Source organism: Barbus barbus (assembly GCF_936440315.1).
Source record: "Barbus barbus genome assembly, chromosome: 50".
In the NCBI taxonomy this organism is placed as follows: domain Eukaryota; kingdom Metazoa; phylum Chordata; class Actinopteri; order Cypriniformes; family Cyprinidae; genus Barbus; species Barbus barbus.
The window spans coordinates 10884740-10905143 of NC_136728.1; the positions used below are offsets into that span (position 1 = coordinate 10884740).

The 20404-nt window shown below is 38.1% G+C and overlaps 1 protein-coding gene across 1 annotated transcript in view; it reads left to right on the forward strand.

Annotated features, from left to right (window-relative positions):
- The window catches only part of LOC306868033 (membrane-associated guanylate kinase, WW and PDZ domain-containing protein 2-like), a gene marked incomplete at its 5' end in the record, with an annotated part of 105228 nt that overhangs the window by 56655 nt on the left and 28169 nt on the right, over positions 1–20404 (forward strand). The window contains 4 exons of the mRNA XM_079414014.1: positions 10372–10429; positions 10542–10663; positions 10864–11046; positions 19773–20281. Coding sequence (XP_079270140.1) covers positions 10372–10429; positions 10542–10663; positions 10864–11046; positions 19773–20281 — 872 coding nt within the window. The remainder of the gene's footprint in view (positions 1–10371; positions 10430–10541; positions 10664–10863; positions 11047–19772; positions 20282–20404) is intronic.

Consider the following 20404-nt stretch of genomic DNA (forward strand, 5'->3'; position numbering starts at 1 on the left):
CCAGTCTCTTTCTTATTGTTGAATCATGAACTCTGACCTTAATTGAGGCGAGTGAGGCCTGCAGTTCTTTAGATGTTGTTCTGGGTTCTTTTATGACCTCCTGGATGAGTCGTCATTGCACTCTTGGAGTAATTTTGGTAGGCCTGCCACTCCTGGGAAGATTCACCACTGTTCCAAGTTTTCTCCATTTGTGGATAATGGCGCTGACCGTGGTTCGCTGGAATCCTAAAGCCTTAGAAATGGCTTTATAACCCTTTCCAGACAGAGACATGTCAACTATCTTGTTTCTCATCTGTTCTTTAATTTCCTTAGATCATGGCATGATGTGTTGCTCTTTAAGCATGCTTCACTTTGTCAGTCAGGTTCTATTTAAGTGATTTCTTGATTCAACAGGTCTGGCAGTAATCAGGCCTGGGTGTGGCTAGTGAAATTTAACCCACCTTTCTAATAATATAAAATAATGTGGTTAATCACAGTTCTTTGATGATTTAACAGGAGGGGGCAATTAATTTTCACCTAGGGCCAGGTAGGTTTGGACAGCTTTTTTCCCTTAATAAATTAAATAATTATTTAAAAACTGCATTTTGTATTTACTTTAATTATCCTTGTGTATTATTAAAATTAGTTTGATCTGAATCTTTTAAGTGTGACAAATATGCCAAAAAAAAAAAAACAGGAAGGGGGCAAAAACCTTTTCACGGCACTGTACATGCATTCATTTATTTGTTCATTTATCCATCCATCCATCTATGCGTCCATAAAGCCATCTATCTATTTTTACAGACATTCATTCTTTTGTTCATTTTTTATTTCTTCATTCACACTTCTCATATTATCTGTGCTCTAAAAATGGAGCACAAGTCAGCATGATATATTCATTAGCTTGCTCAAAACCTGTATTTTTTATGTTTTCTTCTCAGCCAGGCTGTTAAACATGCATGGTGGCTCTGTGTACCCAAATCTACCATCTTTGAAACCCTCTGTTGAATTAAAATGCAATTTAATGGGGCCAGAGAAATCAATATCTCTTTCCACAGGCCTTTTAATGCCTTTCTGTGACATGACTACTAATATCCCTCTCTGTAGTACAGCATAGATCTATTTTTTGGTCATGTCTGTGCAGCAACGTAAGCTCATACACACAATCATGATTGATTTCCATTATGTTCAATAATAACCGCTGCGAAGAAATCACTCTGTGTATTGCAAATTTGATCCACTTCTGTCTTCAAAGTTCAGACATGTACATGATTCGGAATTTAATTCAGCTGTCTGTTAGCTTATGATCCTCATGGGGCGGCACCGTTTCATCATAAATTCCCATCAAAGGTTAGATAAAAGATGATCTTTCTGTGTCTACCTAATTTTGCCTTCAAAATCAATGTTACTCACAATTCTTGGAGTAATTTAGAGGCGTGCCCGTTTAATTTAGCAACAATGGAATAATTTTTCCATTGTTCTCACGCTCCAAAATTTACTCTGTGCTTGCTAATTAATTAGCCCAGCTTGCTGGTTTTGAGAGCAAAAATTTCACAGGACTTATAAAGATGCATTTGGAACATATGCACATGCTCATATTTACACTTGTGCATTGCACTCAAATATACATAAGCCACTCAGTGAATGAAAGGGCCTGAAAAAGAGACTTCTCCCATAGTTGCCATGGCAACTGCCCATGGAGGACCATTGATTTAAGGAGGCTTGAGAAAAGATATTTAAGGTGGTCTGGGTTAGATCTTTGTCTTAAAACTATGAATGGTCCAAAAGGTCCTAAATAAAACAAATACATAGAATTTTCTTTAAAAATATTGATGTTTCAGAATTATTTTCTAAAGATGCTACATTATTAATCTGTTAAGAATTATAGAATTATATTTATTATATTTATGAATATTGTGGGAATGATGAGTAGGTGATATATTTTCAATGTTATTATTTATATTGTATTAATTATTATTAGCTTATAATATTTGTTACATTTATGAATTAAAATATTTACATTTTTGGGGTACGGGGTTGCAAATGATAGGAACGGTGAGTAAGCAATATTTTTAAACATTTTGAATATAATTATTTGTTGTCTATAATTTATTTATTAAAACAGCTGCCTTAGAGCATGACACCATATCCTTTTGTCCATATTTGTTGTATTTATAAATAATTTCCAACATAATATTTTACATTTCTAATTTGCAATAATGTGCAGGAACTTTGAGTAGGTGTAAATAATATATATTTTTAGTTGGTTTTAAAACATGTTGTTTTTCACCTCCCTCTAAGTTACAAATAGACATTATAAAGAGAAGTAATAAATATGTCCTATTATAAGTAAGATTAAATATTTAACATTTGGCTCCAATTTCTTCCATACCAAGATATGAACTTTAAAAGAAAACTACAGTAACTCCAGCCAAGGTTATGCCACACTTCTCACTTATTTCTATTAAGAAAGTGTCACCATCTGGTGTGTTACTCGAGTTAAAGCGGTGTATGTGACACATATAAGAGGCTCATCATGTATCCTCTTGGATGACAGCCTGGGAAAGGTCTGTTCTTAATGTAAACCCTAAATATTTTTAATATGAAAATATGAGACTGGTTTTTGATTGTGAGGAGAAGGGTCAAGCATTAGCGGATGCGGTGTAGCCGGTTGCTGTGTGTGTGTAGGAGGGAATTGATTGCTGTAACCCTCCTAGGGAGGTGTGAGAACCTCGTTGGTCGTCACACCTGCTCCTGCCTCCTCCGGCCCGGCGTTCTGTTCAGCGCAGCATCCATTCACTCAACTAATGAATATCTGAACACAGCATGGCTTCTTTTGACACAGTATGAGTAAAAAGCCTGCTTTGAGGGCATGTCCGTAGACTCTCTTTATGTTTGTCAATGCAGAGGCTGTAGCATGACTTGTTTGCTTGTTTGTTTACTACTTTAAAATGTGTGTTTTAGGAAAAATGTTACATTTTAAAAAAGTAGCATTACATTTTTCTTTTTTGTCCATGAAAAATTTCCACTGTGATGCAAGGGTGTTCTCAGTGGTTGCCAAGGCATTGTTTGGTGGTTGCTAGGATGTTGCTAGGTGGTTTTGAGGATATTCTGAATGGTTGTAAGGTCATTTCAGATGACTGCTAGGGTGCTCTGTGGTTGATAGGACATTCAATGAGTTTGCACTTCTTGGACATTTTTTGCTGGTTGCTAGGGTGTGCTGAGTAGTTGCTATGGCATTACAGTAAGATTGCTAGGTGTTCTTACTTCTGTGGGGTTGCTAGGGAGTGCTGAGTGGTTGCTAGTGCATTACAAGTAGATTGCTAGTTGTTTTTACTTCTGTAGGGTTGCTAGGGCATTATTTGGGGGTTGCAAGGGAGTTCTGAGTTAGTGTTAGGGTTTCACTTATCATATTACCTGTGCTCTAAAACAGAGCATTAAACATGCATGGTAGCTCTGTGTATCCAAATATACCATCTTAGAAACCCTTTGTTGAATTAAAATGCAATTATAATGAGGCCAGAGGAATTGCATTACAATAAGATTGTATAAGAATTACTTCTGCGGGGTTGCTAGGGCATTGTTTGGGGGTTGCTAGGGAGTGCTGAGTTGTTGTTAGAGCATTACAAATAGCTTGCTAGTTGTTTTTATTTCTGTAGGTTTGCTAGGGCATTATTTGGTGGTTGCTAGGAAGTTTTGAGTGGTTGCTAGGGCATTACAATTCGATTGCTAGGTGTTCTTACTTCTGCAGGGTTGCTACGGCATTGTTTGGGGGTTGGTAGGGAGTTCTGACTGAGTGATTGCTAGGGCATTATAAAAAGATTGCTAGGTGTTCCTAATTCTGCTGTGATGTTAGGGCATTGTGTGGGGGTTTCTAGGGAGTGCTGAGTGGTTGCTAGTGCATCATAAGAAGATTGCTCGATGTTCTTACTTCTGTGGGGTTGCTAGGGCATTGTTTGGGGTTGCTAGTGAGTTCAGAGTGATTGCTAGGGCATTACAATAAGATTGCTAGGCGTTCTTACTTCTGCAGGGTTGCTAGGGCATTGTTTGGGGGTTGCTAGGATATTCTGAATAGTTATAAGGTCATTTTAGGTGATTGCTACAGTGTTCTATGTGGCTGATAGAATATTCTATGAGTTTGGTGGTTCTTAAGGCCAATTCACACCGCACAGACAAACGCCAACAAACTAGTCTGTTGGAGTTTGTTGGATGAGTGTGTTACCCCTGTTGGCGTTGGTTGGAGTTTGTTTTCACCCGACTGAACAGGCTTATAGATATAGAGTTAGTCGGTGTCTGTTGGTGCAGTGTGAACATGACAGTTATTTTTCATAAGATTCTAAATCCAATGGCCAACTTGAGCCAACTTGTTTGTTGGCGTTTGTCTGTGCGGTGTGAATTGGCCTTTAGGGTGTTTAGAGTGGTAGCTAGGATGTTGCTAGATGGTTTCTAGGGTATTCTAAATGGTTGTGAGGTCATTTTAGGTCATTCTTATTGTGTTCTTTGTGGTTGATAGGACATTCTGTGAGTTTACACTTCTAGGACATTGTTTGGTGGTTGTTAGGATGTTCTGAGGAGTTGCTAGGACATTGTTTTGGGGGGTTGATTGGGCATTGTTTTATGGTTGTCAGGGAGTTCTAGTTTGTGGTTGCTAGGTAGTTCCTCAAGCAGTATTTGGCGGTTGCTAGTATGTTCAGATTGGTTGCTAGGTTTCTAGGGTATTCTGAATGTTTGTGAGGTCTTTTAGGTAATCGCTACAGTGTTCTGTGTGGCTGATAGAACATTCTACGAGTTTGGTGTTTGTTAGGATTTTCGGAGAGTGGTTGCTAGGATGATGTTAGATGGTTTCTAGGGTATACTGAATGCTTGTGAGGTGATATAACATTTTATGAATTTCCACTTGCTAGGACATTTTTTCGTGGTTGCTAGGGTTTTCTGAGTGGTTGCCAGAGCATTGTTTGATGTTTCTCAGGGAGCTCTAATTGGTGGTTGCTAGGTAGTTCCTCAAGCAGTGTTTGGTGGTTGCAAGTATGTTCTGTCTGGTTGCAAGGTTTCTAAGGAATTCTAAATGGTTTTTAAGGTAAATTTAGGTGATTGCTACAGTGTTTTTTCTGGTTAATAGAACTTTCTATAGGTTTACACTCCTAGGACATTGTTTGGTGGTTGTTAGGGTGTTCAGAGTGGTTGCTAGGATGTTGCTAGGCAATTTCTAAGGCATTCTGAATGCTTGTGAGGACATTTTAGACAATCGCTACGGTGTTATGTGTGGTTGATAGGACATTCTATGAGTTTGCACTTTCTAGGACGTTGTTTGCTGGTTTCTAGGCAGTTCTGAATAGTTGCTACTATTACTTCTGAGGAGCTGCTAGGGCATTGTTTTGGGGTTGCTAGGGAGTTCGGAATGGTTGCTATGATGTTGCTAGATGGTTTCTAGGGTATTCTGAATACTTGTGAGGTCATTTTAGATAACTGTTACGGTTTTCTTTATGGTAGATAGTAGAGATGCACCGATCAACCGGCCAGGGAACGCAATTAGCCGGTTTTCCACATGATCGGCCCGGACTAGTGACCGGCTGGTCAGTCTGCCGATTCCGAGTTGGTCTGTTTAACGTCACACTTTCGGCGACTGATAATGTATTTATGTCGTGCCAGATGAGGCTCGCGCAGTCTGAGTGAGTGTGTGAGACTTGTGCAAAAAAAAATTATAATATATGATTTAGGTACGCAACATTGCATGACCAAACTGTTTCAACAAGATTGCAGTGTGATTTTATACGAAAGTAGTTCAATAAACAATAGGTTAAAATTAAGTGAGTTACATTTTAGACACAATATTGACTGTTTTTGCAGAATTTTGCTGATGAAAATAGTTCCTGAATGAAGTGAGTCAATGATTCAGTAACCCATTCATAAAGACAGTAGTCACTTGCCTAGTTTCTGAACGAATCAGCCGTTTGAACGAATCTGTTGAAGGACTAAATGACTCAATCATTCAAACAGTCATTTGCCGCCACCTACTGGTTTGGTTTCATATTTACAACTATTATTGCATTTTCCCAGCATTTCTGATTTTTATGTTTAAAAATATTTAAAACATTAATCTTATCAAATTCTTTATGCATTGGAAAGTTTCCAGTGTAAATGCATTTATGGCACCTCAGCTTCATTAACAGTCTGTGTAAATACATCTAATGCCACTTCAGATGCAGCTTCTGTGTTTCATGCAGTGGAAAGATGGAGTTTGTTGATAATGATTTCATTTGAATGGTAACAGCTCTACAGTTTCTTATTATTCTACGAATTAATTGAAACAATGTAAGAATTTGATGTGAAAGATGGCACATTTAATAAGGTTAGTGAACAAAATGACAATTTAAGAAACATAGTGGGAAATGACATCCAAGGGCGCAACTGCACATTTGCCGAGGGGTATGCAAGATCAGTGTCGGAGCCCCCCTGTATTCTAGTAGCCTCTAACACTAACTCGCGCAGAAAACTTTCTGCAAGTCAAAGACTTTTATTGTCTCCTTTACTGTTAAATTTCCACTCTGTAATATAGTTCTTTTAACATGTTTTGCTAATGGATTTCTATTTAGACATTATAAAATCACTAGGGCTGGGTATTGTGACCAATTCTACGATTCAATTCGATTCTTATTTTTATGGTTTCGATTCGATTCGATTTCGATTCGATATCGATTAGCTATCAATATTTCATTTAAAATGTTAGTTTTGCAGACATGGGATCCATATTTTGATATAAATGCTGGTAACTGAAACTCTCCTACTTAAGTTTATTACTGAAATACACATCTACATTAATAATAGGGTGCACACAGTTGTTTTTTTTAGTGGAGCAATTCGAAAGATAAGTGAAGAGTCATTCAGCCAAGTATGGTGACCCATACTCGGAATTCGTGCTCTGCATTTAACCCATCCAACGTGCACACACACAGCAGTGAACACACACACAGCAGTGAACACACACACACCGTGAACACACACCCGGAGCAGTGGGCAGCCATTTATGCTGCGGCGCCCGGGGAGCAGTTGGGGGTTCGGCGCCTTGCTCAAGGGCACCTCAGTCGTGGTATTGAGGGTGGAGAGAGCGCTGGACATTCACTCCCCCCACCTACAATCCCTGCTGGCCCGAGACTCAAACCCACAACCTTTGGATTACGAGTCCGACTCTCTAACCATTAGGCCACGACTCCCCCTGAAAAATTCAGGGGAGAGCGCGAACGCAGTCCCCCACTACCATAAATTATGCAGTCGAGATTCCCACATTATGTGGCCCAACCGGAGTGCAATGGCCAAGCCTCGCTCTGGGTGAACCGCCTTCTTGATCATGGTGTCTCCCCTCCCAGGTAAGTATATCTATAGATGGTGACACCTTCAGGACGAGAGGTGAATATTCATATCCTCTTACATGAAGCAGGCGCATTAAGAATCGATTCTTGCGTTAAACTGAAGATCGATTAAAATCGGAGAATCGATATTTTTTACCCAGCCCTAAAAATCACTATTATAACATTTAAAAATCAATTTTTTGTCAAAGTTCAGCATTGTTTTGTATTGAAGTATGAGGTAGCAAGAGTTTTCAACTCATTTAATCTTCTTGAATTACACAGATGGACTATTTTGAATTTACAATGGCAATTTTCTGTGAAAAAAGTGGCTAGTTTGTATCCTTGTTTACAATCTTCTCAGTTTCTCTCAAATGTAAATCAAATGCCCATTCACAAACATGTAGATAACTATAGTCAACCTTCACTGAATTTTTATTTAATCAATTAACTCAATTAAGTTATTAGTCAATGTTTAACATTCTATTAGTTGTCAAAATTAATTCATTGCAGCAATTTTGTCATACTTAAGTCAAGCTCTGTACAAAGGAAAATAATGTAAGAATGTAAAATGAGTTATTTTATGCATTCAAATATGGTTTCATTTTCTTTTTATTTTCGTACTTTACAAATGAACAAATTAGCGCATATTTTCTAGTACATTTAACTGCACTGTGCTTACATTTGGCCTACTAGTGCATTAAATTATAAATAAAAATATTTACACAGCCTATCATCTTGCACCCTATTGTGATCTCGAATTGCAGAATATTTCAGTAGGCTGCATGCATTTGAGAGACGTTCTTAAATGTAATGCACATATATGCATGCACAGTTTTTTCTAGTGCGGTTTATTTATGAAGTGAGCATGCACCTCATGTTCGTGTACAGTTGAAGAGCATGCGCCGTGAGCACAGTAAAACGGCTGACAGGACAGGAAAGTTTGTTTTACGGACATATAATAATATATCATCAGACCGCAGTTCCCTGTTGCTCTACTGAGGCTCATGTGGCACCGGTACCTTTTCCGTGCTTGTTTGACTCGCGCCTGGTGCTGAGGGCAAGCTGAAGTGCACGTCTGAAAAGTCTCCCATTTGTTGTGGTCACAAAGAGATATGGCCGTTCTGCGTCTTAGTTTTTAATAAATACTTTTTTGAACTCATTAAAATGCTAAAAACCGTTAAATAAAAATGTTGCATTAATTATTTTTAATAACTAAGCTTTCAGTTATTTATAACGTTTTATTAAATTATAACGTTTTATTATTATTATTGATTTTGGCAAAATGGCACCCCCTATATGCGGTGCCCCTATGCGCTGCATATACTGCATACCCCGTTTTTGAGCCACTGATCTATAATGTTATGTACAGCAACTCCTTTTCAGTTAATATTGTTATTTCTACCTCTTTTCTAGTCATAGAAAGCTGAAAGCTGTTTAAGTGAGAGAACATCTGTAACATTGTCCAGATTGGGGGAATTGTAATGTTTAATAATTTTTTATTATGGAAATGTTTTTTTTTTTGCATTAAAAAAGTGTGGATTTTTGTTTGTATATGCTATCAATTATAGTTTTCAGAAAGAAAATCGGAATCGGCAAAAATCGGTATCGGCAGGTCACACTTGCAAAAAAGAAAAAGAAAAAAGGAATCGGGCAAGAAAATTGATATCGGTGCATCTCTAGTAGATACGACATTCTATGAATTTGCACTTGCAAGGACATTGTTTGGCGGTTGCTTGGGATTTCTGAGAGGTTGCCAGGGCATTATTTGGTGGTTGTCAGGGAGTTCTAATTGGTGGTTGCTAGGTAGTTTCAGTGTTTGGTGGTTGCTAGTATGTTTTGGCCGGTTGCTAGGCTTCTATTCTGCAGCATGTCCCACTGGCGATGTTTGTGATGATTACCGCGCGAGTTTGCGCATGTAGCCCATCTCTTCTTGATGTTTCAATAATGTCAAATTTGGCTGAAAAACAGCACACACAGAAAAAGCATCTTGAATGCCGCACATGATGACAGCCCTTTGTTGTCATGGTGATCTCGCCAGCCCTTTAATTTGTTTTGTGTCTCTCAGGCGGATTGAATTGCATGAAAGTATGTTGGCTGTAACCTTCGGGCTGCCAGACCTCCCCTCACTTACCGCTGTGTGTCCTAATTAAGCTTTGTTTTACACACTGACTGCTAGCGTGAACGGCCGGCTGGATTGTTTGGGATATGGAGTCCAAATTCTGGCATGCGCAGGGAATGTGTTTTTAAAAGACGTCTAGACTGATTTGCGCTGTGTATTATCATACACTGCAGGCATCTCTGGGGTTATTGATTTACTGGAATGGGCTTCAGTATAATGAAAACTGTGAGGAATGTTTTCATGACATGCATGCTTTGTGCCGTGCATTAAATAGCTCATTTTAAGCTTGTTGCTTCTGGTTTCATACATTCAGGTTCAGCTTTCAACCATTGTTGTAATCATTTATGAATATGAAATTATGGTAATACTTCACTTGACGCCTGATTAAATAATGCAATATCAAGGCAAGGAAAATGTATTTATATAGCACATTTAATAAACCATTCTAATTCCAATTGCTTGACATAGGCATCTATCTATCTATCTATCTATCTATCTATCTATCTATCTATCTATCTATCTATCTATCTATCTATCATTAATCTCAATAATCTCATTGTTATTTTAGCATTATTTCTATACTATTATAGTATTATTTTTTAATTACTGTTTTGTATTTTTAAGTTTTACTTTTTAATTAGAATTTTTAAGTTTTAATTTTAATCTTAGATTGTTTTAATGATTTGGTTATGGGCTTTTGCCATTTTTATTAGTTTCATGTTTTTATTTTTATATTTTTTTAGTTTTAGAATTTAACATGTTTGTCGAACACAGACACATTTGAATTTTAATTGCTTTAAAACAAAACTATGCAAGGAAACAGGAAACAGACAATAGAACCCAGACTACATTAAATACACATGCAACAGGGATAAACAACATTTGCAACGAGGTGCCGACCATCTTTTTTTTTTTTTTTTTCTACAGAACTTCCATATGGCTGGGAGAAAATAGACGACCCTATTTATGGCAGTTACTATGTTGAGTAAGTTCTTCAGAATTCTTCTTTCAAATTTTAGTCGAATCTGACCCCGAATCATGCTCTTCAATAAGCCCGCCGAGGGAGGGATTAAATATCTGCTCGTTCTGCCCCGCAGCCACATTAACAGAAGGACACAGTTTGAGAACCCCGTCCTAGAGGCCAAACGAAGGATGCAACAGCAACAGCAAATGCAAAGTCAAGGTCTATCGGCGCTGCCATTGCCCACAATATATAGAGGTACTGCTTTTCTCTGTGGCCCATATATGCCATCTTCACCCAATTGGTTTTATTGGTGTTTCTTGGTTTCGGGTTGCTCAGGTGTGCCCTACTTTCACTTCCACTTTAGCTTGACCGAAGCACCAAAGACCATGCAGTAGAGATGGCTGTGCATTGTGCTGTGTATTCCTCTGATAGTTTATGTGTTTTTGTCTTCACAGAAAAGCCTCCATTCACGAGGGACGCCACACAACTCAAAGGGACGTTCCTCACCACGGTGCTACAGAAGAGCAACATGGGATTCGGCTTCACCATCATTGGTGGGGACGAACCGGACGAGTTCCTACAGGTCAAGAGCGTCATACCTGAGGGACCTGCAGCCCAAGATGGCAAGATGGACACAGGTGTGAAGGTCAAGGATATCAGCACCTCAGGACATATGTTGTCTTCTTCAGTGTGTTTTAATCTTGTGATAACCTTTATGCTTGTATTCTAGCTTAAGGGTGAATTGAGGTAATTTAATTTAAATGAATGTAGTTGTTTTGATGCAAGTTATTTATTAAAATTCTTATTAAAATTACATTTCATATAATACACTTATCTATTTTTTATTTTATAGTAATATTATTAAATTATATTATTAAGAGGAATATTATTAAAAAACTTTACATCAAAAAATGCATATTAAAATGTTATGTACACACACACATTGTGTATATGTGTGTGTGTGTATATATATATATACTGTATATACTGTACGTATGTATTGTCACACCAACCATAGTTACTGTTGCTAAGGAAAACAATCAATGCCTGCAGGCCTAATTGTCCAATTTCACCGGACTGTTTGGAATTACGAATTTAAAATGATCCCCCCTTTTAATACACAGACACTAATCGATATATATGCAGTGTTGAGCCATGACCTCAGATCTCAGGAGAAAACCCTCAGCGCATTGACTAGGAAACATCATTATCTCTGTAGCCACCTCTTGACAACAGTCCCTAATAGCTTGCACAGAGCTAGCGCAAGGTCACGCTTGTCGCAGTGTGTTTTTCTGTGTTGAAAGGGTGTCTTTGAGTGAGTCATCACAGATGAACACCGAAGGCTTATTTGCTGCTTTTTCATAAGTTCTCTATTCCCTTGTAGAGGAACTCTTAACCTAGTATGGGAAACTTGCGTCCTCGCTGTGACTCTACCTTTCTGGATGGCTTGTTCGTTTCCTTGATCATGTTTTAACTTTAGAAGTGTATCACTTCCCAAGGCCCTCACAGATAATGATGCTGGCAGTGACTTTATTTGCATATGCCTCCAGCTAGCGTTGCAATTTAGGTTTTGGTGAGATCTTGTGTGTTTTATCCGCTTTTGATGGGGGAACGGGGTCCTTATATAGAAGTCCTACTCTATTCCGCACACACATACACAGTTGGCTTGTTTCAATAGTTTCAACAGGCCTCAGGTTGCCTTTATTACTGAGATGCCTCATTATCGGCCAGCTTTACTGATAGCTCACTCGGTTGGTTTCTACAACTGTCTGCACTTACACAATAAAGTCTTTTGTGTATGTGTGGAGAGGACTTAAATCTGAACTGATATGATGTAGTAAACATTTGGGTCAAAGAATGTCTATTTTATTAACCCTGAGTATGTTCAAGTTCAAGTTAATTTATTTATCAAGCACATTTAAAAACAGCCACAAGACTGACCAAAGTGCTGTACATTAAAATAGGGATGCACGATATTTATCGGACAGATAAATTATCGACCGATATGAGTTTTGCTCCGATAAATAAATTAAATCCAATAACTAGATCCGATAAAGTATGCTTGCTGGTAAATCAATCAATCAGTCTGATTTATCTGAGATCTTCTTTCCGAGTGCAAGTGATTGCAGCTTTAAACTGCAGTGACTCTCAGCATGTGTTGTGCTCATTACGCCATCATTTGCGAACATGTCGTCGCCGGTCTGGAAGTTTTTCTCGGTGGCAGAGGAGGACAATGCCATTGCTATTTCCAACGCATGTTCAGTAAGAATTCCGAAAGGAGGAAAAAAGGCATCAAGTAGGGTTGTGACAGTGAGGAAATCTTCCCACTGGTTAATCGACGTGTGTCAACACCTTACCGGTATCACCTCAGTGGATGGGGCATGGACGTCGTTTGAGTCTTCTCTCTTTTCCTCGCTTTCCTTCGGTTTTAAATAGCTTGTAAGCTCTGTACGCGTTTTATTTTCACTTTCAAATTAGTGGCAATTCAGCGTCAAGCAGTTGTTTGTTTTTAGTTTGCTTGAGTTTCCTCGCTTTCCTTCGGTTTTAAATAGCTTGTAAGCTCTGTACGCGTTTTATTTTCACTTTCAAATTAGTGGCAATTCAGCGTCAAGCAGTTGTTTGTTTTTAGTTTGCTTGAGTTTTCTCACTTTCCTTTGCTTAAATAGCTTGTAAAAGCACCGTGCGTATTTTATTTTCACTTTTAAATTAACGGCAATTCGGCATCAATTGCTTGAATTCAATTCAAGCAACAACAAAATACAACATAGAACATATAGCTAACTTTTATTAACAAAACTAATAAAAATACACCATGCTATATGCCTAATATAAAATAACAGATAACTTACAAATTTAAAATATGCATGGTAGGCCTATACAAAACTGAAAATCAGTAAAGACTGAGGAACAAATAATTATAAAACGTAGAGTGTTTATTAGTGAAATGGAAAGTTTTGAGGCACGGACTGCATACACCTTGATGTAAAATAATGGGAAAAATATCACAATTTAACTAAAATAAAAATCAGCAAATACTCTGGAACCAAATAGGCTAAATGAGAAACGAATGTTTAAAAAATAAATAAATAAATAGACCTTCCAATATCACCTTAGATAAATGGCAGGTCAACAGGCTTTTCAAAATCCAAAAATATTTTTAAAACAGGCGCTTTTACATTTCGTTTTGAAACTCTTCTGCCATTGTCTTGTCTTTTTCACCTCACTCTTGTCAGTCAGCTCGACTCACTCTCCTCAGGTGATAAATAAAATCCGATCTGTGATGCGTGACTGTCGTTCGTTTGGTGTGCTGCATTGAGCAGCCCCGTTCAGTTTTAATTGTAGTGTCTGTTCTCTAACTGAACTAAATGATTTTTATTACTATTAAAAAAATCTAAATGACAGTGAGGGACGGTGCTGCGGTGGGCAAGTGATAACCGGTGTTACGACTTAACAACCTTGGTATGAGGATGCACTTTATTTTTGTTCAGCATGCACTTTTGTTTTTCATTTTTTTCGAGACTGACAAATGTCAATGCATTTTTTTTATAATGTATTTGAAAACACGTGACTGTACAAACTGTAATACATTATAGATTACTTGTTACTGTTATTTAAAAGTAATTCCTTACCTTACAATATTACTGTCTCAGAATTGTAATGCGTTACATGACTCCTGTATTACTTTTGAGTTACTTTCACCAAAATATCTACATAAGTAGAACTTAACATTCTAAAATGACAAAATGTACTAGAGCCCTGCCCAAATGGCAAAGTGTTTATATTTCGTTCTGGCTTTTTATTAAGATCATTTAGAAAAAACTTTTGGAGCATTTTTTGTTCATTAAATAAGTTTTTTCTTTCTTAAAGTAACAACCAAGCGGCAGACCGGCAGGCTGATCATAGCTTATGTTTGATCAATTTAGCCTTCTCAAATCATCATGACTTGCCTAAAATAAAATCTATAGATATACTAAAACAGTTCAAGCATATAACAATGATTAAACGTTAAACCTAGATAAATGTGCGCTGCATCCAGTAGTTTGTGCAGAGAGTTGAAGCTAAAGCGCAGGACATGGAGGCACCAGCACAATCAATTGCAATTTTTTTTCAATGGAAACAACTTACGCCATAATTTTTGCTCATAAAGGTAAGAGTAATACATCATTCTGAACTGTAAAGGGTCTACTTTTATTTGTGTGCACTCAATATCAACAAAACGTCCTTTTATCTTGAACAGGAGCGCTTCACAAAAATGAACTGAAATACATGCCTCACAGACATGATAAATATATTTAAAGAAAGCTTTAAATTGCTACTTAACGAAATAAATAAAAACGAAAACAAAAACGATTTAATACAATCGTTATCCGTGAAGATTCACTTCTCTCTAAAGGCGCGTCAAACGAGGAGATGGCGAATCCTTACTATTTCCCGCGGACATATTCATGGTAATTACTTTTGCTGGGGCTTTTGCTTTATTGCGTGTATTTGAACGCAGAACTCTTCAGCTGTGCTGACGGCTCGCTGACGGACTCATGTTGTTTCCACCAGTGCAGCAATTTTTTGTCATCAATAATTGATGGATGTCTAAAATATAAAGATAAAGAGAAGCCTAAAACAGGCCTGAGGCCCGGCCTGCGTCTGAAGAATGACATTAATATTGGCCTGAAGCCCGGCCCTAGGGACATAAAAAAGTAGGATCCCGACTTTAAATTAAATAAAAAAAAAAAAAAATTATAATAATTGGGGGCTAAAAGTGTGTTGTAATGCAAGTGTTACTGAACATGTACCGAGTAAAATATTACTGAAAATTTATTAGTAATGCCTTACACTATTGCGTTACAGCAAAAAGTAATACGTTACTGTAATGCATTACTTTTGTAACGCCTTACTCCCAACACTGCTTAAAGACTATATAACTTTCTCATCCTCGTGCACTAAAAACGTTGAATAGATGCATGAAATATTTGAATATAAATTTGTTGTTAATGAGTTGTTAATTGCAGATAAACCATAGTTCTGTCATAATTCTGTTAAACCATTTCTATTATAATTAAAATATAAAAATATGAACTTATCGGTATTGGCATCGGCTATGAGAAGGACTTAATTATCGGTTATCGGTATCGGTTAAATTTTTTTATATCGTGCATCCCTACATTAAAATCAAACCATAAACACATAAAGCAGAGATAAACAACATATAAATTAAAAACCAAAAAGGAATGACAAATAGACATTCTTAAAACAGAGTAATAATCCAGACCATAATACAGTGTCATAAGAAAGGGATATTAGTAGGCCAGATCAAACAAATGTGTTTTTAAAAGTGACTTGAAAACGGATAGGGAAGATGCCACTCTAATCTCAGGCGGCAGATTGTTCCATAACCGAGGCACGAACACAGTGAAAGCTCGATCCCCTCTATGTTTAAGTCTGGACAGAGGGACTAAAAGGAGATTCTGATCACTGGATCTTAGACTTCTAGTGGGAGTATAAAAATGCAACAGCTCTGAAAGATAGCTAGGGGCTTGGTTATGTAAAGATTTGTACACCAATAAAAGAATTTTAAAATCGATTCTAAATTGAATAGGCAGCTAGTGGAGGGCCCTCAGTATAGGGATGATGTGATCATATTTGTGACTATTTTGAATAAATCTAGCAGCAACGTTTTGAACCAACTGTAGGCGAGTGATTTGTGATTTTGAAATACCGTAATATAGTGAGTTGCAGTAATCTAAACGTGAGGTAATAAAGGCGTGGACAACAGTCTCTAACATTGTGGCATTTAAAAAGGGTTTGATTTTAGACAGCAAGCGTAGTTGATAAAAACTGGAACCAATTACAGAAGAGATGTGTTTATCCAATTTTAATGACTCATCGAGATGGACACCCAGATTTCGCACCCGAGAAGATCTGGAGGCCGATAAGCTGCCCAGATCTAGGCTGATAGCCTGAGAATGATCAGTAGGACTAAAAACAATCACCTCAGTTTATCTTCATTTAATGTTAAAAAATTTTGAGCAAGCCAGATTTTGACCTCTTCTAAGCACCTTATTAAAGTACAAAGTGCTGAAGGATAATTTTTCTTAAAAGGTAAATAGATCTGGGTGTCATCAGCGTAGAAATTAAAAGACACCCCATGCTTTCTTAGAATGGAACCCAAAGGAAGCATGTACAGGGAAAAAAGGGAGGGTGCCAGTATCGACATTGAGGGAGTCCACAGGTGAGATGAGCAATGGAGGAAGAGAAGTTACCTACTTTGACAAAAAAAATTCTGTCGGATAAAAATGACTGAAACCACTTAAGAACCGTATCTTTTAGGCCCACGTCTAAAAGAACCAGGACCACAGAATCACCAGAGTCGGTAGCTAAAAGAACATCATTTAGTACTCTGAGAAGGGCCGTTTCTGTTCTGTGAGCAGATTTAAAACCAGATTGAAAAATTTTGATAATACAGTTATGATTTAGAAAGAGCTGCAGTTGGTCAAACACAATTTTCTCTAAAACCTTTGATATAAATTACAAACCCGATTCCAAAAAAGTTGTGACACTGTACAAATTGTGAATAAAAACAGAATGCAATGATGTGGAAGTTTCAAATTTCAATATTTTATTCAGAATACAACATAGATGACATATCAAATGTTTAAACTGAGAAAATGTATAATTTTAAGGGAAAAATAAGTTTATTTTAAATTTCATGGCATCAACACATCTCAAAAAAGTTGGGACAAGGCCATGTTTACCACTGTGTGGCATCCCCTCTTCTTTTTATAACAGTCTGCAAACGTCTGGGGACTGAGGAGACAAGTTGCTCAAGTTTAGGAATAGGAATGTTGTCCCATTCTTTTCTAATACAGGCTTCTAGTTGCTCAACTGTCTTAGGTCTTCTTTGTCGCATCTTCCTCTTTATGATGCGCCAAATGTTTTCTATGGGTGAAAGATCTGGACTGCAGGCTGGCCATTTCAGTACCCGGATCCTCCTTCTACGCAGCCATGATGTTGTAATTGATGCAGTATGTGGTCTGGCATTGTCATGTTGGAAAATGCAAGGTCTTCCCTGAAAGAGACAACGTCTGGATGGGAGCATATGTTGTTCTAGAACTTGGATATACCTTTCAGCATTGATGGTGCCTTTCCAGATTTGTAAGCTGCCCATGCCACACGCTCTCATTCAACCCCATACCATCAGAGATGCAGGCTTCTGAACTGAGCGCTGATAACAACTTGGGTTGTCCTTGTCCTATTTAGTCCGGATGACATGGCGTCCCAATTTTCCAAAAAGAACTTCAAATTTTGATTCGTCTGACCACAGAACAGTTTTCCACTTTGCCACAGTCCATTTTAAATAAGCCTTAGCCCAGAAAAAACGCCTGCGCTTCTGGATCATGTTTAGATATGGCTTCTTTTTTGACCTATAGAGTATTAGCCGGCAACGGCGAATGGCACGGTGGATTGTGTTCACTGACAATGTTTTCTGGAAGTATTCCTGAGCCCATGTTGTGATTTCCATTACAGTAGCATTCCTGTATGTGATGCAGTGCCGTCTAAGGGCCCGAAGATCACGGGCATCCAGTATGGTTTTCCGGCCTTGACCCTTACGCACAGAGATTGTTCCAGATTCTCTGAATCTTTGGATGATATTATGCACTGTAGATGATGATAACTTCAAACTCTTTGCAATTTTTCTCTGAGAAACTCCTTTCTGATATTGCTCCACTATATTTCGCCGCAGCATTGGGGGAATTGGTGATCCTCTTGCCATCTTGACTTCTGAGAGACACTGCCATTCTGAGAGGCTCTTTTTATACCCAATCATGTTGCCAATTGACCTAATAAGTTGCAAATTGGTCCTCCAGCTGTTCCTTATATGTACATTTAACTTTTCCGGCCTCTTATTGCTACTTGTCCCAACTTTTTTGGAATGTGTAGCTCTCATGAAATCCAAAATGAGCCAATATTTGGCATGACATTTCAAAATGTCTCACTTTCAACATTTGATATGTTATCTATATTCTATTGTGAATAAAATATAAGTTTATGAGATTTGTAAATTATTGCATTCCTTTTTTATTCGTAATTTGTACAGTGTCCCAACTTTTTTGGAATCGGGTTTGTATAAAAACAGAAATGGGACGGAAGTTATTCAGAATAGAAGGATCCAGTGAAGGCTTCTTGAGAAGGGGAGTGACAGTAGCCACTTTAAGAGTTGCAGGTACAGAGCCAGTTAAAAGGCACTTATTGACAAAAGACACCAAACCTAGCCCAACAATATCAGCAATTACTTTATAAAATTTAGGATGTATAATGTCATAAGGACAAAGTGATGGTTTATTAGCAATGATGTCTTTGAGTGATTGTAAGGAAATGGGTTCAAAAACGTCCCAAGAAATAGGAAGCAGAGAAAAAGGAGGTGGTTCAGAGTGGAGAGAACAGACTTTGGGTCTCAAATTAGAGACTTTATCAATGAAATGTCTCAAAAAGCTTTCACATAGATCATTGGAGGCAACGGACACTGTGTTAATAGGAGGATTAATAACATAATTAATAACAGAAAACAGGGCTTTAGGAGTAGAATGATTTTTTAAAATTAAATCAGAAAAATAAGCAGATTTAGCAGCAGACTGATAAGCTGATAAACTGTCTTTAAACAACTGAAATTAAATATGTAATTTATCCTTTTTCCATTTGCGCTCGGCCTTTCTACAAGCTTGTCGTAAGAGTCGGGTATCAGAATTTTGCCACGAAACAGATTTAGATTTGTGCTAATAAGGCTTGAGCGGAGCAGTGACGTCTAAAACGTCCAGCCAGGCAGAATTTAGAAGACTTAGATGTTGGTCAGCATCCAGGTCAGGTAGCGGTAGATCCAAAGATAGATGAGAACAAGACTCCATAAAACACTGATTAAAATTAGACCCAAACTTAGAAGAATAGGACCGAGACAGCGTTATAGATTTCTTAGTAAAATGAGAAAGATTAGGAAGAGACCTAGAAAATAAAATCGGCTTATGTGAGTATGTGCCTTTAAATAGCGAGAACTGTCAAAATAATGTAAATATGCATACATATAATGTATGTGGTCTGCAGAGATTGTCAATAGCAAAACAAAACTAAAACCAGACATTTTAGGCAATTTAGAAATCCTAGCCAGGACATGTCTGTGAAAACGAGGACTTACGGTCATCCTAGCATAAAATTACAGTAAAATGTAATGAGCCGATATCCTTAATAATTAAGCCAATTTCAGGACATACGCTCTCTGAGCGAGTGGTAGATATGAAAGTGATGACATAATGCACTTGGGAGTATGGCGCTTCATATTTGTTTAATTCTTTCATTTTTTTAATTATTTCTTCATCAGGTGATGTGATCGTCTACATCAATGACATCTGTGTTTTGGGCACCACCCATGCCGATGTGGTGAAGCTTTTCCAGTCCGTCCCCATTGGCCAGAGTGTCACCCTGGTGCTGTGTCGAGGTTACCCTCTCCCATATGACCCTGGAGACCCCTCTGCTAGTTCCTCCATGCCCCCTTTGGGCCTAGTGGATCACTCGTTGCTGCTCAATGGAAGGAACAGCTATGAAAATTACATGGAGTACATGTCTTTGACTGGACGCTTGGTACCCGAGCACGGCGAGGGCCTTACCCTGCATCCCCATCCTGGAGACACACACCTGGACGGCTCTCAGCCTCCATCCCTGACCACACCGGGACTCCTACCCGATGACAGCGTCTCCATGGCGTCCTCCTCAGGTGCAACCGCTGGCGCTCAAGTGGCCCCTGAACTTCTGAGTCTCACTATAACCAAAGGCACAGAGGGTTTCGGGTTCACCATTGCCGACAGTCCCACAGGGCAACGAGTCAAACAGGTGCACTGATATCCTCTTTGAACAAACGTTTTAATATTGTGGGTCTCAAACTCAAATGAAATAGTATGCATATATAAAACACTGAAACGTTCTATCTATCCATCTATCCATCTATCTATCCAT